The sequence below is a fragment of the Camelus dromedarius genome, chromosome 9, assembly GCF_036321535.1.
Source record: "Camelus dromedarius isolate mCamDro1 chromosome 9, mCamDro1.pat, whole genome shotgun sequence".
Lineage (NCBI taxonomy): Eukaryota > Metazoa > Chordata > Mammalia > Artiodactyla > Camelidae > Camelus > Camelus dromedarius.
This window is the reverse complement of record NC_087444.1, coordinates 21,393,184-21,419,942: the sequence shown is the minus strand read 5'-3', so window position 1 is coordinate 21,419,942 and position 26,759 is coordinate 21,393,184. Positions and strand designations below refer to the sequence as shown.

At 34.3% G+C, this 26,759-nt stretch overlaps 1 protein-coding gene across 3 annotated transcripts in view; it reads right to left on the bottom strand.

The window, feature by feature from the left end:
- MAN1A2 (mannosidase alpha class 1A member 2) overlaps positions 1-26,759 on the bottom strand; it is a 149,158-nt gene that overhangs the window by 96,532 nt on the left and 25,867 nt on the right. For all 3 annotated transcript variants that reach the window (XM_031457900.2, XM_010980687.3, XM_031457899.2), the window contains exons 2-4: positions 23,199-23,454; positions 16,507-16,603; positions 4,715-4,833 (exon numbers count right to left, since the gene is read on the bottom strand). In XM_031457900.2, coding sequence (XP_031313760.1) covers positions 4,715-4,833; positions 16,507-16,603; positions 23,199-23,454 — 472 coding nt within the window. The remainder of the gene's footprint in view (positions 1-4,714; positions 4,834-16,506; positions 16,604-23,198; positions 23,455-26,759) is intronic.

The window sequence follows — 26,759 nt, the reverse complement described above, 5'->3', positions numbered from 1 at the left end:
TAAGAAAAAACCATGAACAAAATTAAAAGGCAAACAACATACAGAAGGAAATTTGCCACAAATATAGCAATATTTATAACTTTACCACATAGTCTATAGGTTTGCATTTAGATATGGATTAAAGATATTGCTAAGAAAGACTCTAATACATGGAAAGAAAAATAGAAGTGGCAAAGAACTGACCAAAGAATCTAAAGAATATACAAAACTGACTAATAAATACCATTTATAATTAATTTTTAAATAAAAATTAAACAGAACTTATATATTACCCTGAAGTCTTTCCAACTTTCATAGGCAGAAGACATCATTTGCTAACACAAGCATAATTCCCTAATGTAGAATTTTCACAATACAATGTAATTTTTTAATAACATAACTGTCATCCCACCATGTTCTGGTGGCTAGAATTGACTGCAAGTGGTTTATATTACTTCACATATTCCCAGTATATAGTACACTGCAGGGTACACAATAGACATTTCACTAAACATAGAAAGGAAGGGAAAGAGGGAGAGAGGGCCTCTCTCTCTCACTCACTAGAACAATAATACCTTCTAATCAGTTTCCCTGACTTCATGCCCTCCTCCCAGCACTCCATTTATTCAGCACCATACAGCCGACAGTGGTGATGAACATTTTCAATCTTAAGTCAGCTTAGGTCACTAATCTGTGCAAACCCTTACCATGACTTCTGGCTACACTCAAAGTAAAATGACTTATAAGATCCAACATAATCAGGTTCCTCACAACCTCTCTGACATCATCTCCTTCCAATATTCCTTTTACTCACTTTATTGTTACCAAATGGGTCTACATACAGTTCAAGAATTGTCAAACTCACTTCTGCATCAGTCTTTATACTTTATCTGCAGATCTCCAAGCAAATTTCACTTAGAAAGTTTTTCTGACGACACCATATAAAATAGTGAAGAAATCCTCATCACTAATATCACTTACATTGTATTATTTCCCCAATTAATACTTATCATCATCTGAATACTATGTAATTATTTGTAAAATTTATACCTTCCCTCATAAAAGACAGAAATTTAAAGAAGTCCTAGAGGGAGAAAAGGGAGAGAATGAAGCAGAGGCACTATTCTCAGGAGTAACGACTGAGAATCTTCCTGAACTGATGAAAGCAAAAGTCTTTAGGCTGATAAAACACTGAGTCCTTTAAGGAATAATCTAAATACAAATACATGGTAATGGAATTCCAGAACAACAAAGCAAAAAAAAAAAAAAAAAAAAAAAGGAAATATTAAAACAAGAGGAAAAAGATTATCTTTTAAAATTAAACTGACAGCGTACTTCTCAATAGCATAAAGAAACAGGAAGACAATGGAACTGTATCTTTAAAAGATTAAGAGAAAATAATCAACCTCTAATTCTATACTCAGCTATAATACCTATTAGGAGAGAACTTGGCTCTCTGATATCCACATGGCTTTCCTTAGGTTTCTTCTCAAAAATGTCACCATAACAAGAGTCCTTCAGTAGCCACTGGACATAAAACAGCAATCTCTCACCAACACTTACTCCAATTCTACTTACTCTTCTTTAAGAGTGAGCACATATCACTATCTGACATGCTATACAGAACTTGAATATATAGTTACGATTTTTTTCCCAAAACTAGAATATACACTAGAATAAATTAGAGATAACTGTTTTTTTTTCCATTTCTATATCCATAGATCTAGAACTATGTCATGGAGAAGGCACTCAATAAATATAGTAATTTATTTATTCACTCATTATTTAATAGGGAAGTTTCAAATGTAAGTCGAGACCAACTAGACAACAATTACCAATAAGACAAGAGAGAGATAAGCTAAATTAAAGCATTCTAAGATTCTTATGTTTCTCAGAAGAATAGAGAAATTGGTTAATTTTAAACTTTGGTAAGTATACATATTAAAATTTTAATGGTAACCCCAAAATAAGTGGAAATGGAAAGTATAAAGTCAAACTAATAGAGGGAAAAAGAGATTTAAACTAAAAACTAGTAGAGGAAAACAGACATGAGTAATTTAATCCAAAACAAGGAAGACAGAAAATAAAAGCAAATGAAAAGTACAATAATAATATAGGCAGCAAAACAATGATGGAAAAGCCAACTCTAAAAATATATTATCATACTAAATGTTAACATTTCAGACTTAACAGTTAAAAGACTCCAAGACTAGACAAAAATAACAAAATCTAAGTACACACTATAGGTAAAATATACAGCTAACATATATGACACAGAAAGGTTAAAAGTAAAAGAGTGGAAAATGACTGTGCTGATTATTAAGCCATTTTTTTCTCAGCTTCAAATCCATCCTTCTACAGTTTACTTTGGTACACTGAAATTGGAACTCCTCAAATGCATTTCTCATTTCCCTTATAGGCCCTGCCAATAGGAGGTTCTACAAAGATAATACAAGGCTGAAGGAAGGAGAAGGAACTTACTCCTTCCAGTTTGCCTTTAGTTTCTGACAGTATCAAAGCAGCCGTGGTTTTTCACCATGACAGTGGCAGTTAGTTCCAGGTTACAGTTCCCCCGCCACATACACATTCCCCAAATCAGCCTCCTTATGCCCCTTACAGATACCAAGCTCTAGCTGGCTACCCCCTCCTCAAAGGTCTAAGTCCCAGTTCTGAAATAGCCTGAGGCCCAAGCTACTGAATTTTAATGATCTCAACCACTTCCCATTATTCGTACAGATCCAGGCATGGCAATTCTTTACTGCAGTTCCTACCTCTTGGAATACCACAATGTTCTCTTTTTGTCTTGTCAGTTCCCCATTAATTGGTCAGCAATTCTAAACATTAAATCCTCTAATTTAAAAAACTATACAGTTCCAGTTCTTGATTGAGCCAACTGATACAATGATATACCAACAAATTATTAAGCATAATAAAGATGCCATGTTAACAAACAGGAGTGAGATTCACAAATGCCAATTCTCTCCAAATTAATTTATAAACTGCAAGCAATCTTCATCAAAATCTCAACATCGTCTTCCAAAACTTACAAGAACAAAGAACTGAGAATTGCTAAGATAATTTCCTAGTAGAACGAGATCAAATATCAAGATTCAGATATAGCTATCAAGCTTCTTGTAAAAATAGTGTAGTTAAGACTACAGTAAATATCTAGACTACTAAAATACTGATGTAGAGATAAAGAGAAAAGCCAGTAGAAAAAACAGACTAATATAACTAATATATGACTAATGTGGCATGTAAAAATAGCAGGGAAATAAATGTGCTAGGATCAGTTGACAGTTGCTATCTCACCCTACCTACATAATCAACTACATAAGGATTAAAGACTTAAATGCAAAAGTAGAACTTTAAAATGTTCAGAATTAAATATAGGAATACATTTTCATGATCTTGGAGAAAGAATTTCTTAAATAAGATACAAAAAGCATAATCTATAAGGGCTACATAACTATACAAGAAAAAAAATTACATTTCTCAGCCTCCTTTTACAGTAAGGCGAGCCCTTATGAGTACAATCCACTCAATGATATACAAGCAAAACTGGAGTAACCAACTTCTGAACATCACGTATCTTTTCTCTGTACCTTCCTCCTTTCTGCAGCTAGGAAGGTTTACCCACCTTGTCTTGAGGAATCATCTCGTATCATGAGGTTGAAGCTTTACACTGAAGCTCACAGAGCAGTAAGACAAAGGAACCTAGGTCCTTGGTCATGGAGGAACTACCCAAACCAGCTCTAAACTGCTTATATCTGCACTTGATTTGCATGAAAGAGAAATAAACATCTATCTTATTTAAGCTATTTTACACTAGGTTTTCTGCCATTCAGAGCCAAACTTAAACCTAACTGATTAAAAAAAAAAATTGTTCTAATTGAGGTATGTCCAAAATGCTAAAATAACATAAAGGAAAGTGATCAGTTTTTGTCTAATTAGCATCAGGAAAGGCATCAGAGAAGAAATAATTATGGACTTAAATCACAATTTAAATGATTCAGAGTCTACCAAAGACAAAAACACATAACCAAGCCGCTTCTCACTACAGTCAGAAGGAATGGTAAATACAAATATCATGAAAGGTGATTATGAATATGACAAAGAAGTACACACATCTTTTAGGTGAAGACTGGTAATAATGAAAATAACTGCTATCATTTACTGAATACTTAATATGTACCAGATTATCCCAAATAATTCTCACAATACTGCAATAGGATTATAATTTTAATGACAGATTTAGAAGGAATAAGTAGCATGTAAGTTTCCCAAGCAGCACTGAAATGTAGCTGTGCTGGGCTTCGAACCTAAGCAGTACCAGTTAAAACTATGCCAAAATGCTGGAAGCATGAGCACAGGCCTAAATATGAAGGCTCATCAAAGATGTGCCAAATCATCACATCTTCAAAAAATAATAAAACACTTATTATTTAAAAGGTAATTGATGGTTTCCTGATATTTCGAGTTCAATGTGTGTGGTTTTTTTTTTTTTCCTAACTCTTAACACATTTAACACCTTGCATTAAATGATAAGGGCAAGAAAAGTAAAAGGAAAATGGTGAAAAAGGATGCATATTTTATACAAAAATTAAACAAGAGACAATACCGAAAGAAGAAAGGGGACTTAGGATTTCCTTAAACTGCTAGTATAATGATCAAAACTATGGTAAGACTGTGCCTTTTCACACTCAGTCAGATACATTATCAATTGTATACTTACCACACTGAAATCAAGGTTGTTTTCAATCCATTTTTGCCCATCTCGGAACTCATCATGAAGTCCCATGATATAAAGGGTATCCAAAGCATCTACAATAGTAGCACCCATTTGTGAACTTCCTAAATTGGAAGGGGAAAAACTGTCATTAAAAAGATGTCCTTCATATAAGACCTATTTTAATTTCTCATATATAAAAAGTAAATCAAAGTAGGAATGTAAGGATGAAAAAGAATATCCAACGTGGTTCACTTTTCCATAATAGATAATATATATTGTTTAAAATATTTTCCTAAAGATGACACATTGCTAACTAATAAAAAGATAAAGGAAAACTAAATTAAAATTCTCCTTAGTTTTCTTCCTGGTCAGAATATGAGATATCTATCTACTTAACTGAGGTAGATTAAAAAAAAAAGATTAGTTTATGAAAGGGGGAGGGTGGTAACCATGCTCTTTTGGTTCAAATTAATAGAAAGGGCAAAAAAAAAAATACACTTTAAATAATAATAGAAGTATAACAAGGCTATATTATAAATCATGGTAGAATATAAACTATAATTTAATCCTTAACAACCAAAAAGCAGGTAAAGCACATTGAGTATATTGAAAGTCATTAAATAAAACGTGAGTAGAGAAAATCAAAATAGAAAGATCTACCCATCTTCAAGAAAGATACCATCTTGATCTTACAGAAAATGCTTCAGGGAGCAAGGAACTACTTCAACAAAGCTAGCCCAATTGATAGCAAAACCAGATACTGTAAACACAAGAAAAGAGAACAGGACAATCTTACTAATGAATGTAACTGCAAAAATCTTGAATAAAATACTAGCAAAACAAATCTAGTAGTGTAATAATAATAATAGGGAGCAGCTGGGTCCTCCCTAACCCCAGAAATGCAGTTATTATTTCTACCTTCTGAGAATGAAAATCACCCACACAGCTTATTGTCTACATCTACATGACTTTACTATTACATTGTCTTCATCAACATGAGTTTACTGTTCTAGGAAACTCTTGCTCAGAGAGAAATGCTGCAAAATAAACTACTGTTTATTCCAGGAAATACTTGGAAGACCCATCAACTTTTTAACACAAAGTATCATATGATGGTTAAGACTCTGAAACTCTAAACCCTTTCCTTCTAAATTATCCGTTTCGCAATCCTAAAATGTTATATCACGATCCTTACCCGATCATATCCAAGCTATAATCAATCATAACCCCTGAGCTGAAAGGCCCACGTTAAACTAGACTTAAAATCTCAATACATATCTCAGCTTTGTCCTTCCCATCTGAAGACTTACTAGGGCTCTGGTGAGGCAGTGATCTCCCTTACCATGGTAAGCATTAAACTCAGCTTTGTCTTATCAAAAAGTTATCTTGGTGATATTTCAGAAGTCGGCATTCGACACTACTTAGTTCACATTTTCTATTTCCTAGTCCTTCTTTTCTTTCCTTTCTAATTTCACTCCTTTTTCTCCTGAGTAAATACTGTTTTCTTGTTCTGGTTTACAGCTATACAAATTTGTTCTTATAATGGTTCTCCTTAACTTAAATCATATTTTCTTATCCACGTGTTTCTAATAATTTCTTTAACTTATCAAGAAGTGTATATTCTCACTAACAAGACAAATACACCACCCTCTGATAATTCCTTGGTTTTCTCCCCACTCAGCTCCCTTCATGTTGGTGTTAACCAGAATATGTGTTCTGTGTTATTACAGACACTTTCCTTTTGCTTTTCTTGATCCTCAGCTTTTTATGAAGATAACAAAAATTCTATCAAGCCATTTAATCAACCATATATCCATATCTCTTGCATAAAAACACTTGAATATGTATCTCTTTTTGTCCACAATTATTATCATGCTTATTTTAAATCCATAAGAGCAACTGTTTTTGTTATTTCAATTTTTATATGTACTGATGCTCAGTTCTCTAGTTAGTTATTTAGTCCTGTAAGTTCATGTTTCTCTAAGGTGCTGACTACTGTGAAATGGAAAAAAGGCCTGACCCACATATTTGTACCAATTCTGGTTTTCCAAAAGGAGAAGTTTGTGCCATGAGCTTAAACAGTACAAGGAAGAGAAAGGCAAAACTGAAATTAATCACTATGACTGTTTACCTAGACAACTCCAGATCTCAACTGGAAAAAAATTAAAAGTCTAAAACTACTTTGGGTCAAATAAGAATTAAAATGACACTACAGAACATTTAAAACATTAATAAACTTTTATTATGAGAACATGGGAATCAATTAAACCAGTTCTCAGAGAAAACCTTGTAACTCGAAAATTTGATACTGCTTAATAAGAACAAATGAAAACAACTACATTCTGAACATTCTACTGAGGAAGTAAGAAAAAGAATGACAAACTTGAGTAACAAAGTAGAAGAATCAGAAAAGCTAAACGCAGAAATTGATGAATTAGAAATAAAGGGGGACCTAATCAAACGTACAAGCTTTTGCACAGCAAAGGAAACCGTAAACAAAAAAGACAACCTATGGACAATGAGAAAATATCTGCAAACAATGTGACTGACAAGGGCTCCATTTCCAAAATATACAAACAGCTCATACAACTCAATAACCAAAAAACAAACCATCCGATCAAAAAATGGGCAGGAGATCTAAATAGGCATTTCTCCAAAGAAGGCAAACAAATGGCCAATAGGCACATGAAAAGATGTTCAATATCACTAATTATCAGAGAAATACAAATCAAAACTACAATGAGGTATCTATCACCTTACACCAATCACAATGGCCATCATTAAAAAGTCCACAAACAATAAATGCTGAAGAGGGTGCAGAGAAAAGGGAACTCTCCTATACTGTTGGTGGGAATGTAATTTGGTGTAGCCACTATGGAAAACAGTATGGAGATTCCTTAAAAAACTAAAAATAGACTTACCATATGATCCAGGAATCCTACTCCTGGGCATATATCCAGAGGAAATTCTAATTCAAAAATATATATGCACTCCAGTGTTCACAACAGCACTATTTACAATAGCCAAGAAATGGAAGTAACCCAAATGCTTGTCAACAGATGACTGGTAAAGAAGATATGGTATATATATATAAAGTGGAATACTATTCAGCCACAAAAAAGATTAAAATAATGCCACTTGCAGCAACATGGATGTACCTAGAGATCATCATACCAAGTGAAGTCGTCAGATGGAGAAAGACATATATTGTTATCACTTACATGTGGAATCTAAAAAGTGATACAAATGAACTCATTTACAAAACAGAAACAGACTCACAGACATTAAAAAAAAAAACTTACGGTTACCAATGGTGAAAGAGGGAGAGGGATAAATTAGGAGTTTGAGATTAGTACACATAAGTACTAATAGATACAAACTACCATATGTAAAATAGATGAACAACAAGGTCCTACTACATAATACAGGGAACAATATCTTGTAGTAACCTATAATGAAGAAGAATATGAAAAAGAATATATATGTATAACTGAATCACTTTGCTGTACACCAGAAATACAACCATGTAAATCAATTATACTTCAATTTAAAAAATTATTTTTTTAAGAAAAAAAAAGAAAGAAAACTGCCAAAATAATAAATTCAAGAAATGGTGCTATGAAAAGAACTATAAAATATATCTACAACTAATTTTTAAAAAGTAGTCAAAGGAATATAAAAACACAAGAAAGGAACTGAGAATGCATTAATAGACAAATACAAAGGAAATGAAGAAAACTATTTTTAAAAGCCCAGTTTAGTCATAGTTTCCAAATAAATTTGAAAATGAGTGAACTGATGATTTTCTAAGAAAATAGGTTTTATTTTGACTTATGAAAGAAGAAACAGATAATCTAAATATAAACAGACCAAGAAACAGAGGAAATTAATAATTTTCAAAGAGCTACTTGCTATGAAAGTATCATACTCTGAAAGGTTCACAGAATAAATTCTATTTTAATTTTAAGGATAGTAACTCCTATATAAATTTTTATATGACATAGGAAAAGAGAGCTTAAAATTCAACTTACAAATTCTGCATACCATTGATGCAAAAATGTAACTTAGTAAGGAACTAAAACTATTATCTGATCTCATTCATGAGCATCGAGGCAATATTTAGGAATGTACTTGCCAGGTGTACGGTAAGTTTATGTTTAACTTTATGAAAGACTGACAAATGCTCTCCAGAGTGGATGATTTTACACTCTCAGCAGCAGGGTATGAGAGGTCTAGTTGTTCTACCATCCTTGTCAATATTTGACATTACTGGTCTTTTTAATTTTATTCATTCTAATGGCTGTGTAAGAAACTGCACTGTGGTTTGAATTTTAATTTCCCTTGTGACTGACGTGTTTATTGGCTTATTCGTTTACCTTCTTTAGTGGAGAATTACTTACATATTCTGAATACATCCTTATACATATATCACAAATATATTCTCTAATTCTGAGGCTTGCCTTTTCATTTCCTTAATGTCTTCTGGAGAGCAGAAATTTTTAATTTTCATAAAATAAAATTTATCAATTTTTTTTCTCATGGTTTATTCTTTTTGTATCTGAAAACTCTTTGCTTACTTCAAGGTCACAAAGATTTTCTTAAATGCTTTTTACTGGAAATTTCATATTTTTAGTTTTTACGTTTAAATCTGTGACCCATTTCCAAGCTCATTTTTGTGTACTACGTTGAAGAGTCAAGGTTTTTATTTTTCTATACAAATATGTAACTGATCCAGCACCACCTGTTGGAAAGACTTTGCTATAAAACCCACTGAATTATACCTCAGCACCTGTTAAAAATCAATTTAAAATGTATGTGCAGTTCTATTTCTATTCTTTTCCAGTGATTTCTACATATAACGTAATGCTAAAACCATACTGTCCTCATTACTGAAGCTTTATAGTAAATCTTAAAATCAAATAGTGTGTATCCTTCAACTTTTTCCTACCTTTTAAAAAATTACTTTGATTTATATGGAAAAGTAATTTTTACTGGGATTGCTTTAAACCTAAATATTGAATTTCAAGAGAACTGACATTTCCACAACATTGAGTATTCCAACTCATAAACATGGCAACTTTTTCATTTAAGTCCTTTTAAATTTCTCATGATAATCACAGTTTTCAGTGTACAAGTTTTGCACATATTTTGTTAAATTCATCCACATATACTTCCTATATTTTATGCTACTGCAAATGATATTATCTTAAATTTGCATTTGTAATCTTTATTGCTAGCATCTAGAAATATAATTAATGTTCGATATTGAATTTGTATCCTATGGCCTTATTACTAAATTTGTTTATTTGTTCTAGTGCTTTTTTGTGGTTTGGTAGATTCCCTAGAATCTTCTTCATGAACAATCATATTGACTACACGTAAAGATAGTTGTACTTCTCTGTTTTTAATCTTTGTATATTTTTGTCTCTGTCTTTCTTTACTGCACTGGCCAGGACCTCATATGTAATGTTACATAAAACTTGGAGAACAGAGATATCTTTGCCTAGTTCACAATCTTAGGGAATGGCGTCTAGTCTTTCAACATTACACGTGGGGATTTTTTACATTTGTTTGGTTTTGGGTGTGTGTGTTGGGGGCATAGTGGTGGTTAATGGGCTCTTTATCGGGTTGAGAAAGCTCCCTTCTAGTCCAAGTTTACTGAGAGTTTTTACTATGGATGGATATTAAGTGCTGTTAAATGCTTTTTTGGCAACTACTGAAATGATCATATGATTTTCCTCTTTTAGGCCCTTAATGTCTTCAATTACATTAACTAATTTCCAAATGTTAAACCAACTATGCATTTTAGGATAAACTCCACTTGGTCATGAGGTATTATTTTTTAATGTATTGCTGAATTAGAGTTACTAAGGTAAATCTAATTTGGTCACAGATTTTTGTGTCTATGTTCATGAGGGACATTGGTCTATAGTGTCCTTTTATTGTAATATTGTTGTCTGCTTTTGGTATTAGGGCTTTGGTGGTGCTACCAAGAAGACATAATAATCCTAAATGTGTAAACATCTAACAAGAGTATCTCAAAACATATGAAGCAAAAGTTGATAGAATTGAAAGGAGTAAGAAAGAAATCCAATATTAGAGTTGGGAACTTCAACACCCCTCTCTTAGTAATTGACAGCACTGCTAGACAGCAAACCAGACAGAGGGAGCCTGAACAACCCCATTAACCCATGGGCTCTAACTGACATGAATAAAACATTCTACACCGAATAACAGTCACAACACATATACACACTCTTTTCAACCACAAATAAACATTCGCCAAGATGAGTGTTTCTGGGTCATAAAGTAAATCTCAAATAATTTAAAAGACATGGAACCAAAGTATATTCTCTGACCATAATAGAATTTAGTTAGAAATCAGTAACAGAAAGATAACAGAAAAACCTCTAAGCATTTAGTAATTAAACAACAAACTCAAAGGAAGTTTTAAAACATACTTAATTGAATAAAAATGAAAACACAACATATCAAAATCTTTGGGATGTAGCTAAAGCAGCACTTAGCAGAAAATTAATAGCACTAAATGCTTACACTGGAAAAGAGGATCTTTAAACTACTCTAGGCTTCTACTTCAAGAAACTAGAACAGCAAAACCAAAATCAACCCAAAAAATACAGAAGAGTGGAAATAATAAAAGATAAGAGCAGAAATCAAAGAAATTGAAAACACAGAGAAAATATCAAGAAGAATAAGGAAAGCAAAAGTTGCTTCTTTGAAAATATAAATAAAATTGGTAAACTTCTAGTAGGACTGACAAAGAAAAAAAGAGAAAACACAAATTAGCAATATTAGAAATGAAACTACAGCTGCCACAAATATTCAAAAGGTATCAATACTCCAAACAACTCTATGCACATAAAATCAACCACTTAGATGAAACAGACCAATTCCTTAAAATCACCAACTACCAAAACTCACCCAAGGTGAAATAGGTAAACTTAATGGTCCTTACAGAGGAAATGAAATTGAGAAACTGAAGTTATAGTTTAAAAACCTCCCAGAAAAAATTAAAACAAAGAACAAAAAAACAAACTCCAGAGGCAGGTTATTTCACTGGCAAATTGTATCAAAAATTTAAGGAAAATATAAAACCAGCAGTACACAATCTTTTCCAGAAAAATAAAGAGCAGAGAACACTTCCAAACTCATTTTATCAGGCCAATATTACACTGACACCAGAACAAGACAAAGATAATACAAGAAAAAATACAAAACAATATGCCTCCCAAAATATGAATACAAAATCCTCAACAAAATATTAGAAATCATTAGCAAATTAGAAATGACAAAAAGAGTTTATACATACACACATGGAAAACAAGACACACTTCAAAAAGCATTGTAAAATCAAATTAATACTTCTTTTCCAAATCAAAATTATTTTAAATGCAAAGAGATTTATCCCTAACAAAAATCTTTCAATCTCCAGAATATCTAAGTAAAAGTAATTCATTGTGACTATTAATCACTGTTGGAAAAATTACTACCAGTGCTAACTTATGTCTAACAACATTTTCCTCTCCCCACTCACAAGTTACAGCTGAGCCCTAACCAGGCAAAGCCAAACGAATCTATCCCATCCCTCTGGGTATAGCATCTGGGTCAAGGATGGACACAGGGCCCAAATACATTAAAAAAAAAAAAAAAAGTGGTTTTTGAGAAAACCAGGTGCTCTCTTCACTACAGTGTTCTCTTTTCTATAGATGTGGTAGTTTCTATAGATGTGGTAGTTTCTATAGATGTGTGATACGAAGTTTCCAGGTGCTGCAGCCATCCCACCTAAGAAGCCAGTCTGAAGACATAAACACACAGAAGAAAACAGAGGAAAGAGATAAAGAAAAAAGCTTAGTCTGGAATCAGATCTACTCTAGAGGATCATTGATCTGATTCAATTTCTTTTTTAGTTTAAGCCATTTTAAAATGGATTTTTGGTTATCTGCACATAAAAAACCCTCTGATGCCAAGCACGAACTAGGCAGAAGTCAGAGGAATATGATTTCCGTTACCATATAAAAGAATGTTTTAATAATCAAGGCTAAGAAAAGGAAATAGACAAATTTTAAATTGTTTTCCTTATAATCTAGAATATTGTGATTAAGGGTTCAATACCTGCCTATATGTTCCTACAGTAATAGGCTAGATTTGTAAAGTTCCTTCCAACTCTTTAAGATTCTGATTCTGTAAAAGCATACTGAATTTGGGATGTCAAATGAGACACTCAGAACTAGGGGTCACCCTTTGCTTAGACTTCTATTTAAACAAAAAAGTGAAAAACAGATTTTTTTTTTTAAATGCCAAATCATACTCACTAGCAAGAATATGAGATATAGAGTGGGGAGGATACAGCTCAAGTGCTCCATTATTTAGAAGCTGTGTGACCTTGGGCAAGTCATTTAACCCTAATTGTGCTTCAGTTTCCTCATCTGTAAAATGGGAACAGTAATAATAGCAAGTGCCTCATAGAACTGTTGTGAGTACTAAATAAGCTCATTCACATGCATCACTTAAATCAGTCCCTGGCACATAGTGCTTAGTTTATTAGTCTGTTCAGGCTGCCATAACAAAACACCATACACTATGAGGCTCAGACAGCCCAGAAACTTATTTTCTCACAGTTCTGGAGGCTGAAAGTCCAAGATTAAGATTCTAGTTTTTAGTGGAGCACCTTCTTCTTGGTTTATAGATGTCCACCTTCCTGCTGTTATCATACCCACGTAGCCTTTCCTTGATGTACGTGGCATGGGGAGAGAGAGCTTGTAGGTCTCCTTCTCTTTCTTTGAGGGTTCCAGCCCCATCTGATTAGGGCCCCAAACTTACAACCTCATTTAATCTTAATTACCTCCTAGAAGCTCTATCTCCAAATACAGTCACATTGGGAGTTAGAGCTTCAGTGTATGAATTTACAGGGGACAGGATTCAGTCCACCACGGTAAGCACTATAGAAAGATTGTTAATGTTAATACTATTAATGTGTATGTGACGATTGTTCTAACGGAAGATGCAGTTTTATTCACAAACCCAGTTACAGAATCTCTAAAGCAAATAACTGTCCTCATGCCTCAATGAAAATTTAAACTTTGTATTATAAAATACTTAATTGCTATTCATTTATGTGGTAATCCCTCAGAAAGGGAGGACTAAAGCTGACAAAATCTTGCTTTTGTACCAAGTTAAAAGACTCATTTTGTGAAGTCTCCCTTTCCAACTCTAAGCTCCTTTAATTTCTAAGACCTCAAAAATAACTTTACCCAGTAAATCAGCTTGAGTGCTCCTAATGACCAACTGGCAAGAACTACCCTGACAATAATCTGAACCTGCCATGCCCTGGTCATCATTTACCAATCTAACCAATAGTGATCTACAAAGGTCACTTTTGAAGAAGTCTGACAAAATTACCACAAATTAAAACCACCTTCCATTAAAAAAAAAAAAATGCTATTATTTTTAAAAAGAAAAAAACATTAAGTCAAAAGTTACCCATTAGGATTTAAAATTCAGCAATCTTTCCTTACACAGTTATTGCAATGATTAAATAAAATAAACGTATGTTATTTACCTACTACCTTGCCTAGGATTAGTATCCATCTGGTAAGTGTTAGTACATTAGATGTTCTAAGAAATACGGCTTAAAAGACCAAGCAGAAAATTAACATCCAACTCATTTTCAATACATGTTTATATTCCAAGTTTTTAAAAGGGCTCAGAATTTACCACTGAGTTTAATATACAGGGATGGTTACTTGAAGAGAGGATCTAATTTTAATTAATCACTAAATACAGTGTCTTTTACTACACTAATGTCTCATTGTGGCATTCATAAAGCAACAGGAACTCCTTCATCTGTAACCTCTGCTGAGGAAATAACCTTTATTTCATTAAATGATAGCTGCTAACTTCAATGTCATATATGAGATCACTGGTGACTTTGATTATCTAAAAGAAAATTTTTTCCATTATCCTTCCATTCCAACATCTCTCAAACCCAGGAGAAATTATCCTTTCAGCCATTTCCTTTTTTGACAGAAAACAATCAAGCATCAAACATATTATAAGAGAAATCGTAGAACTAGAAAAATTCTTCCAGAATCACAATAAAAAAAATATTACTTGGATTACTGTGGTGGTAGAGACAACTGCACTGCATATGACTAATATATGTGCCTTCTAACCCCATTAATATTTTCTTGCCTTCACCTACCATTATTTAAAAGATATACATCACATCAAGAAGGCTTTAAAATAGGGGAAAGAAGTGAAGACTACAAAAAACAGCTCAGTAATTCTCAAGACTAATCCTTGAGTTAAGTAAAAGCTGTTAGTTAAGTTAGTAAGTAAGTTAACTTACTCTTTTACACTGAGAAGTTTAACAAGTGACCTGAAGTCAAGAGAGGCAGAAAGTTAGGGCAAACTCTAAACACAGCTCTTCCCCAAACCTCCATCCCTACACACACTGCTAATGTTCCCCTTGGAACTAGAAATATACAATATAACTCACTCAACTTACCAACCAAATCACCCTGGGCAAGATACTTTTTTTTTTTTAACATACATCGATAGTACTACTGGAATTTCCCATCTTTTCCTCCTCCTCTAAAATGTGTGAGTATTAGAATTGGCATGTGTTAAAAAAAAAAAAATAGAAATAGGCACCTATCTTCCTTGATAGTAAAGAATAACAATGCAGAAGAAGCTTCAAAATACTCAAATAAATGACTAAACAATCTCTATGTAAATAGAAAATCTGTCACATATCTGTGTTTTCCAAAGCAAGTATAACTAAATCTTGACTGAAACTTGCCAAAAAAAAAAAGTTGCTTCAAGTTACAGTTTCATAGAAATACAGTCGTCCTCCCTTATCCAAAGGGGAATCATTGCAAGATACCCAGTGCTGCCTGAAACCCTGGATAGCACTGAACTCTATATATACTATGTTCTTTTCCTATACATACATACCTATGGTAGAGTTTAATTTATAAATTAGGCACAGTATGAGATTAATAATAATCACAAAATAAAGCAATTACAATAATATGCTGCAATAAAAGTTACGTAAATGTGGGGTCTCTCTTTCCTTAAAATATCTTACTGTACAAATTTAATCCCTTTTCCATCTTAACTAAGTACTAACTGCACTGTGGCCATAACTTCTACAGTTTGAGGTGTGACAGCAAAACTAGCACACATTTCTACTTTCTTCTTCACAATTTCACAAATAGAAGATTTGTTCTTACCTTACATCTTTACAACCTCAGCATATGATTTTTTTCTTTCCTTACTAAGTCAGGAACTTTTACCTTTCCACTTAAAGGAAGCATTTTACAGCTTTTTTGGCAAATCCAAATTGTTGGCATCACTACTTTTATACTTTGGGGCCATCATTAAGTAAAATCAGGGTTACCTGAACACAAGCACTGTGATACCTCCACAGCTGATCTGGTAACCTCGATGGCTACTAAGTGACTAATGAGCAGGATAAACTGGACAAAGGGACGGTTCACACCCCAGGCTGGAGGGAGCAGGATGGCATGAGATTTCATCATGCTAGTCAGAAAGGCACACAGTTTAAAACTTATGAATTGTTTATTTCTGATATTTTCCATTTAGTATTTTTGGACCAAGCTTGACTATAAGTAATTGAATCCAGGGAAAACAAAACATTAGATAAGGGGGGGACTACTGCACTCAGATTTTAGGAAGTACCTAAACAGTTAGATCCTACTTTAAAAATAAAGGTAGAAAATGAAAACAGTACTTAGAAAAAGTAAACTTACCAAATATATTAGTGGAGTGTCCTTTCCTTGCAATAGGTCTGAGTTCATTATGTCCCCACCCGTACATCCTATAATTATCCCAGGCGTGTTTCATCATCTGAGAAAAGAAAAATTATAACTCATCAATTTACATTTTTCACAGACTCTTATCTTTATATTTCATGTAACTTAGTGATTCTATCCTTACAAACTTCTGTATCTCCTACATTAGTATATTATTCTATTAACATCTATGTCAATATGAAAACACACATAACCATGTTTAACTTAAGTCTACACAACAGAACAAAAAATCGGATGTAATAAACAAGCTCTTTTTTTACTGGGGAGGCAGGTGTCTGGCATTCTTTCCTTTTAGGAAGAATGAATCCTTTTGGAAATAGCTCCCCTTCCCTCACTGTGATTATACCAGAGTTGTCAATCAAGGGGCTCTGATTCCACAACCAATTAACACAGCCTGGCTGGAGTATCCCTTACCCTTAGACCAAAGACTAGCAAACTCTCCCTGTAAAGTAAATATTTTAGGCTTTGCAATCCACACAGTCTCTGTAGCAACTACTTAGCTGTTACAGCACGAAAGCACCCTAGATAACACAGAACCAAACACGCATAACTGTGTTCCAACTAAACTTTATTTTAAAAAATGAGGCAGTAGGCAGAATTTGGCCAGCAGGCTGTGGTCTGCCACCCCATGACCTACACAACGTGACTGGGTACATGTGATTCAAGTAGGGGCAACAAAGTCCTTTCAAACATGTTGTTATAGGCACCAGGAGTCAGAGGGACTCTCTCATTTTGCAATCTCAAGGTCTATGTAACGTATAACCCTGGGGCTGATGGGAACTAACTCTCTCCCAACATGGAGAAACTAAATAACAAAAGAAAACAGATACAGACAGATGCGTATTACTGACAAAAACATCTATAGACTTGGATTTAGCCAAGTTTGAAGTCCTAGTTTAGAGCCACTAAGCTAATAAACACTTTTATATCAATTAGTTTGAACTGAGTTTCTTACAACCCAAGGAGTACTAAGCTACACAACAGCAGAGTACATAATTATGTATCAGCTGAATTATGTAATAGTAGTCTGTGGTATATCAAATATAATATTCATTAAAACATTTCTCAACTTGCTTTTTGCAGCCAGCATTACTCAGACACCAAAACTAGGCAGAGACATTACAAGGAAACTAAAAACCAATGTATCTCAAAAACAGATACAAAATTTAAAAAATTCCTTAATAAAAATTAATAATACATTAAAAAGGAACACACAATGACCAAGCACAGTTCAACCCAGGAATATAAGACTAATTTAACATTCAAAACCCCATCAATATAATTCATAATGTTAAGAATAAAAAGGAAAAAAATCATACAATCATCATTCTAGATGCAGACAAAGCATTTGACAAAATTCAACACCCATTCATGATAAAAACTCAGTAAACTACAACTACAAGGAAATATCCTTGTCTTAATAAAGGGCATCTTCAAAAAACCTACAGTTTACATCATACTTAACAGTAGAAGATCCTCCTGCTAAAGTTGAGAACAAACCAAATACATCTGTTCTCACCACTTCTTTTCAACAATGTACTGAAAGTCCTAGCCAGTGCAATAAGAAAACAAATAAAAGGCAAAAAAAAAAAAAAATCAAAAAGGAAAAGTACCTCTATTTACAGAGGACATGACTATGCACAAGGAAAATCCTAAGCCATCTTAAAATAAAAAGCCACTAAAACTAAAAGACGACTTCAGTAAATGAGATACAAGTTCAGAAAAGTAAAATTAAATATATTACTAAATGCTGGTAATGAAGAACAGACATAGAAATTAAAAAACAATTTCTTTTTATAATAGCATCAAAAAACATGAAACATTTAGGAATAAATGTAACAGGATATGTGTAAGAACTATACACTAAGAACTAAAACACACTGCTCAGAGAAATTAAAGAAAACCTAAATAAGCAGAAAGATGTAACCTGCTCAGGGAATGAAAGATTAAATATTAAGATGACAATTCTTCTCAATTCACCTACAGATTCTATGAAATCCCAATCAAAATCCCAGCAATCTTTTATTTTCACAGAAAAGTTAATTCTAGAAAGGCAAAGGACTTAGAATGGCCAAAACGATTTTTTAAAGAACAAAGCTGCAGGACTTACCTGTTTCAAAACTTACTGTAAGTTAAAGTATTCAACAGTGTCATATTCTCATTAAGGATAGGAATACAGACTAATGGAATAGATATAAATCCAGAGAGAGACTCAACATCTATTGATTTTGTCAACTGATTTTGAACAAAAGTGCCAAGGTAATTCAATTGGGAAAGGATAATCTTTTCAACAGATAATGTGGAACCCTAGAAAGCCTTACGGAGGAAGAATGAGATACAATCTTTACTTCACACAATAAACAAAAAAACTTAACTCTCAACAGATCACAGACTGATATGCCAAAACTAAAACTAAACCATACGCCCACACAAAGACTTGTACACAAATGTTCACAGCAACTTTATTCATAATAGCCAAAAACTGGACCAAATGTTAAACAAATGTTCAACAGGTGAATGAATAAAACAAATCATGGTATATCCCATACAACAGAATACCACCGGGGGAAAAATTACCTTTATATGCAATCTACGTAGAGGAATCTCAAAAACATGCTGACAAAAGCCCAGAAACAAAATATCACACAACTTATAATTCATTTGATTGACACTCTAGAAAAGACTAATCTAATCCATAATGACTAAGAGCAGATCAGTGGTTGCCTGGAGCCAAGGAATGGAGTGGACTGACTAGAAAGGGGTACAAGTAAACCATTTTGAGATTATGGACATATTCACAGCTGGAGCACAATTGTTACACGGGTACGTACACCTGTAAAATCTAACATAAAGCCGTACTCTTAAAATACATACATTTTATTGTACATATATTATGTCTCAATAAAGCCGAATTTTTAAAAAATCTAATAGCCTGTCCTATCTTCCTCATTAGTAATTTTCGCTCTCCTGAGCTAAGAAGTTAAAGCTTTTTCACTTGTTTTTCTAGTTACCACTATATTTCTAAGTATAGTTTGTAGTGCTATTTCTTGATTTTTATAAAAGTTTTAGCTATTTAATATATTCCCCCATATTTAAGATAATTTAGCTCTCTCATACACTATCAACTCACCTCCACATATACTTCACCACATATATTCCCTGGCTCACATCCTCTTAATATAGTTAGCAACATGTTTTTCTTATAATTATTATATGACTTTATTCAACTTTTATTTTCCCTGCTGTAAACTACTGGTCTGAAGTTTAGTGGGGTTTTTTGTTGATGTAGTTTTTAACGTAGCAATTATTAATTTACTTTCAAATTATACTTGAGTTTCAAAACTTGCCTCAATATAATCAAACAGATCAAATAAACTATCAGTTCCATTTTATTCTAATACACCCTTCCTGAGGCTCTCTATCCTCCCACTCTCATCTGGACTTCTGTTCTCCAACCTGAAGCACAGCCATCATCCTGCTGATTCCCTTTTCCACATTCCTGAGAATGCCCTTCCTTTCTCTCTCTAGTGACAAAACCCCTGTTTCCAAAATTGCTTATCTTCCTATTTTTATGATGAAGCATATTTTCCAGTAGCAATCTGAGACAATGTCTAAAAACATCTTTACTCTCAGATTTGATTCAAAATTTGGCTGAATATATAACTCTTTCTAAGCCATTCTCTTCCAGTTTCTAACATTATTGTTGAGGAATCTAATGCGCCACTATGTACAATCCCAATCTTCTGGGTGGAACTATTAAACTTTTAGGATCTGTTTTTTATGCACTTTTTCTAAAATTTCAGTAGGAATCCGCCCCCCCCCCCCATTTGGTTAGATGCCTGGCAGGTCCTTTCAGTCCAGAGACTCACATTCTTAAGTTTTAGCCCATTCTCCTCAATTGTTTCTTCGACTTCTTCCCCTCTATTTTCCCTGTTCTTTTTCCAAAACCCCTAATTAATCACTTGTTAGGTGCTCCAGATTGAGCTTAACATTTTTCGTTTTCTCAATCTTTTGTCCTTCCAAGAGATTTGATCAATTTTATCTTCCAACTCTTCTACTGAATTTTTTACTCTATCATATTTTTAATCTCCAAGAACTCCTTCTTATTCTGTAAATGTTCCTTTTTATAATTTACTTCATGAATTTAATTTTTTTGGCACCCAAAGATGTGAATTCTTTTTTGATATTTTTTTCCTGCTCCCTGTATTGTTTCTGTATCCTCTAAATTCCTCCCTTCCATCTGTTTCTCTCATGCGAGAAACTTCCCTTACACGAATGGTGATCTTCGGTTTGTTCTTCACATATGAGTGAAGCACTTACAAGATGATCAAAGGCTGTCAGTGAATAGGCAACACTTGTTGACCGAGCCTAGTCTCAAGGAGGTCAGGTGAAACCCAGGGGTGTCCTACTGAGGAACACAGTAGGTCTTTTCTCTTGGGCCAGTCAAGTCTCCCAGAGACATGTCCTTCATTTTTCTACTTATTGAATATAAATCTGCCTGCCACAATTCTAAAAGTTGTGCAGGAGAAAGTGGTCTCAATATTCAGAATCCACTTTTCACTTAATTCCCTCCACCCCCACCTCTCCATTTTTTAGAATGACCTCTGCCCTCTCCCCTCAGCTATACTTGGTATTCCCAAAATCTAGATGCTTTCTAATTCATCCATCCAAAAGTAAACTTTTGATCCTCTTTTGGGGAAAGGAGGGCAGCAGATAGGATTTGTAGGCTAGAAAACTGGGAATCCAGGAGTTAAGAGCTCCTTTTAAAACTTTCAAATAATCCTTTTCCAGCTCTATTTTATACCTCTGCCTTCAGAGTGTTTCTAATTCTTGAAACTTTCAGATATTCTGCAGGTATTCATATCACCCTGCCTCTTGTTGGCTGCTGCTTCTGCAGGTAAGTGTCATTATGTTTAAAAGAACCTACACAGGGATTCTTAATATGTTTTATGTTGATTTACAGGAACACTAGACAACATAATGTGTTCTAAAGGATTCACTTAACAGGTCTGGGTTGTCCAAACCCTTCATATGCCCAAGGTTTGGCCTATGGCAGCCTCCTGGAAAATAACCTCAAAACCTTTGTTATCCTGCCTGTTAAGAGCATCTCTGTTTACCTGAAGCCCTGGGCAGTGTCAGATGGTTCATGCTAACAATGTGATTTATGGCAGGGACCACAGTATCGGCCTGACCTCTGGAGGTGCTAGAAAACTGAGGTCAGCCAAGCCTATACAATGAACTCCCAATAAAAGACCTGCACCCCAAGGCTTGGGTGAACCTCCCTGGCTGCCAATACTTTGTGTGCCCTGCCATACATCACTGCTGGGAGAATTAAGCACAGTCCATACTACTCCACTGGGAAAGGACAATCAGGAGCTTGGGCCTGGTCTCTACCGCACTTAATCCTGGGTGCTTTTTATATTAATTTTAATCTGTATGTTTTTGCTGCAAATAACCAAGACTATGAATAGAACAGTTTTGCTAAGTTCTGTGAGTACTTCCAGTGAATCACTGAGCCTGTAGGTGGGGTGGGTCCTTTAAACACACATTGTTATCCATCTGAATTATTATGTACATGAGACAAGTATTTAGATTCTAATGACATCTAAAATTAAAAAGTCAGGCACCCGAAAAAAAAAAATCTATCAATGTCTAACACTGTCCAAAGAAGGTGCCTTAAGCAGCCTGTGCATAAAACATAGACTCCAGAAGCAAGGTGAAATCAGAATACAGAGCTGTTTGATTCCACTAAGGTCAAAGTTTTATACTAATTCATAAGGCCACACTTAAAATATCTGCAAAAGCTTCCATATTCATTACTAGAAGATATCTGACTATTTGGACTAAATTTATTATCTTATTTTATGATAAACAACTGATTTGAAATATTGTTGATCACATTACACACTAACAAAATCTTTTTCTTCAAGTCACTAAAACTGCAAACTCCACCCAGAATTAGCAGGAATTCTAATTAACAAAGTTCAACTTAAATATAGATTTCCTCTCTGTCTAGTATTCTCTTTATCTCCAAGTAACTCCTAGACTAACAAATTGAAAGACTTCTGTGACCAAACAAATTTCAAGAATTCTGAAATCAATCCTTCCCCCCTTTTCAACCCATTGAGACTCTCTGGAAGGATGTGTTCTTAATCTGCAGTATGGTTAAGCTGTATCATGATGTGTTCCTTAAAAGATGGCATATATAACGCTAATGCTTCAGAAGCATGTTTATGAGAAGACTTGCATAGTATCTAGCAGAATTTCTTGTAACTAAACACTTAAAACATTTCTTATTAAATGATAAATTGCTTATGGGTTTATCCTATGTTATTAACAAAATACTGAATATCAAAAGATCTTTGAACACAGAGTGAGTGATGTAACTATCCAAACAACATTATACCAAAATTTTTAAGTATCCTGTGTTATGATCGACATTAAGAAACAGTTTTATCCCTTACTGCCAACTTGCAAAATGAACTGAAACTTTGACCCCAAAACAAACAAGATCAAAATATGACACCACAGATGGTACAAATAAATATAGACAGATAAGATACTTTAAATCCAGTCAAATACATATCCATATCCATGACCACCCCATATCACAAATCTCAGCTTATTACCTCTTTAATTTTTTCCCTTTTCTCTCTCAGTTCATTATCTTCTGGGTCTCCACCATTTGTTCCTATAAGGTTTGGTATAGGAACTGGTGGCAGTGGCTTTTTCTCTTTCATCTTCATTTCTAGGACTACCTTATTTTTCTCTGTCTGAATTTCTGCTCGGATTTCCTCTCTTGATTTTTTTAATTTTTCTTTTGCTTCTTCCAAGGCCTTCTCATGATCAGCTCGGATTTTATTTCTCAGACGTTCTTCTTCCTCCCTGTAAGAAGAAGAAAAAAAATAATAATAAAATAAAACTTAGTTTCCTCCACCAAACCCCTGATAGTTGTTTTCTACGCCTGCCATTAAAAAGAAAGAATGATCCGTGAGAGAGGCTTGCATCTATCTGCCCAAAGAAGAGGATAAATACATCTTAGTATGAGAAAGAAGATGAGCCCTGGATGCTGACGAGCAAACACTTTACAAAGTGGAGGAAGAGAGAACTCAGAAAGTTACAATTTAAGGACCAAGTGAAACAGAGAAAACAGCAATCAATAATTTATTAGTAGACACATAATAGAGAGAGAGAAACTAGTGAAAAATTAGATGGGGGAGAGAAAATAAAAAACAAAATTAAGTATCAAGAGGGAACAAAAATATAAACATAGGGTCAAAGAAAGAGAGATAAGCAGAAAAGGTAAGAGGATGGGAAAGTTTTTATTTGTTAAATATACATCATATCCTTCTAAAATTTTTACATTTTGTAAATAATGTAGATCTTATACCACAATGGCCTAACTGATGTGGGCATGCCCACTTAAAATTCTCTTGAGTCCTTGTTAAAAATACAGATTCCAATTTAGCAGATCTGTATTAAACCCATGAATCTGTATTATTAAGAGCTCTCCTGATGATGCTGGGGTACATACAGATCTGGAAATCACTACTGCAGCAGACACCTACTGGGTTTCTAGTCGGCCCTAAATCTTTTCTCCACCTCCACCCCAATCCACATGAATGAATATAGGCGTAGTCGTCACCATTTTCCAAATCAGCCAGTGACGACTACTCTAAGGGTAAACAACTAACCCAACAGTCACCAGAGTTACTGCTTCAGAAATTTAATTCAAACTCTGGCCGTACAACACTGCTGGTGAGAACGTATAAAATGGTATAGCCACCCTGGAAAAGTTTAGCAGTTTCTTAAAAAACTAAACATGTAACCATCACAGAATCCTGCAATTGCCCTGGACAGTTATCCCAGAGAAATGAAGGCTTATTTACACACAAAAACCTATATACAAATCAGTTACAAAAAGATAAATACTATATGATTCTACTTATATTAGATTCTTAGAGTAGTCCAAATCACAGAAACAGAAAGCAGAATGGTGGTTGTGAGAGGCTGGGGGAAAGGAGAAAATGGGAAATTATTGTTTAGTGGGTATAGAGTTTCAGTTTTACAACATGAAAGGAGTTCTGGAGATGGATGGCAATGATGGTTGCCCTATTCATACTGTACATGTAAAAATGGTTAAGATGGCAAATTTTATGTGTATTTTACCACAATTTTAAAAATTGGGAGAAAAATCCTATACACAAATGTTTATAGAAGCTTTATACACAACAAGCAAAAACTAGAAACAACCCTTATGTCCTCCAACAAGTAAACAGTTAAGCAAATCACTGTTTATACAGTGGTAAAGCCACACTACGGAATATTACTCAGCTATAAAAAGAAATGAACCACTCATATACACAATTTGAATGAATTTCAAAGGTATTATGTGAGTGAAAGAAGCCAGTCACAAAATGTTACATTCTGTCTGATTCCTTTTACATGATATTCTCAAAAAGACAAAAATAGGGGGATGACTAGTATATCATAGATGCTAGTAGTTATGGATGGGGAAAAGGTTAAATATAAAGGATAATACAGGATTTTTTTTATTATAGCAGTTACATATCCTAATTTCAGTGGTTACACCAATGTGAACACATGTTAAAAACCATAGAACTGTACATCAAGAGAGAAAAATATCAATCCACAGCTTAGTATTAAAACTAAGATGTTAAATGTTTAGAGAAAAAGAAAACTGAATTGCCAACACTGAAAAAGTGCTGATGAGGAAAACAGAAGAGAGAAAAGAGGACGAATTGCAGCAGAGCCAGAGTGTCAGGGACAAACACTCGGGTAGCAAGAAAAAATGGGGCCTGCAGACAAACTGCATATAGGAAATGTAAGGCAGAAAGGAGCCAAGGTTAGCCCCAGTGTGCATCCAAGAGTAGTTCTGGGCTGATCTGTTCAGGAGACTCAGGCAGATGAAAGCATCAGCAGCAGACAGGTACTGAATGCAGTCTCAGACAACCAAGGTAAATACAGGCAGGCACCACTCAACTGCCTTCCAATCTACCAGCAGGAAACACTGTGCCTGGGCCCAGAGAACAGATCATAATCCATCTACACCAATCAAGTCTTCCTCAGATGCCCTTTTACCTGGGGTGACAACATAACCCCATTCCAACCAAAATGGAAAATGGCAACAGAACTAGTAATTGTTGCTGGTTTACATGCACCAGGCGCTGGCTTAGTCAGTTACTTAGATTATCTTATTTAACCCTCGTACTAATTTATAAAGTACCCTCTATTTGATACTGTTCTCCATTTTATTAGGAAAACACTAAGGTACAAACAGAAAAATTCAGTAATTTGTTCAGGGTCACAGAGCTAAAAAGCAGAGAGCCTGGATACAAACATGTGCATCTGGACTTCTTACACTACACAAATACCGCCTTCCACACGAAAGGTGAATTTTATTTAAGAGACTGTCTCACAGTGTAGACACTAAAACCTGTCTCTCAGTATCTTGCTCCCTTCCTTCCTTAGTCCTAGAGCCATCAAGTTTTAGCTAAGCATATGCTCCTGCAAAATAAAAATTCTATTTTCAGCCTCCCTTACTGAAACTGTCCTACAGACCATAAATAAACTTCTACCTTGCGTGAGCCACTGCTATCGTGTGATTTTATGGCTGGTAAGTGACCTAGTCTCTACTCAGCCACTCTCCATCCTAGATGTTCTCCTTCCCTGAGACTCTCATTAGCATCTGAGGACTGATTTGCCAGAAATAAACTAACCAAGCAATAGATTTCCTTCTTCAATTAAAGTGTTTAAATAAATCATGTTTGGAAACATTCTGTAAGACAAATAGAATCCTAGATTACAGAAGAATAGATAAAATTACACTGAAATCTTGTTTGGCAAAGATTTAGGTGGATACACAAATATCTCCCTTTTATTTTCACTCTATTCTTCTTTACTAAAGCTTTACTCTTCACCTACAACATGAAGTCTCATCCACCCTTAAAAAAATTAAATAAAAACTTCCCTCAAAACTGCCTCCACCTCCACCTTCATTGGTGTTCCTGTCTCCTTCCTTTCACCACTATACTTTTTCAAAGAGTACTACACTTGCTATTTCTACTTCCTTTAACCTCGCATCACTCTTCTACCACAGCTAAAAACTAATAGCTAAGCTTATCCTTCCTTTGAACTCCCTCTTCCTCACAACTGCTTTTCCAACAAGC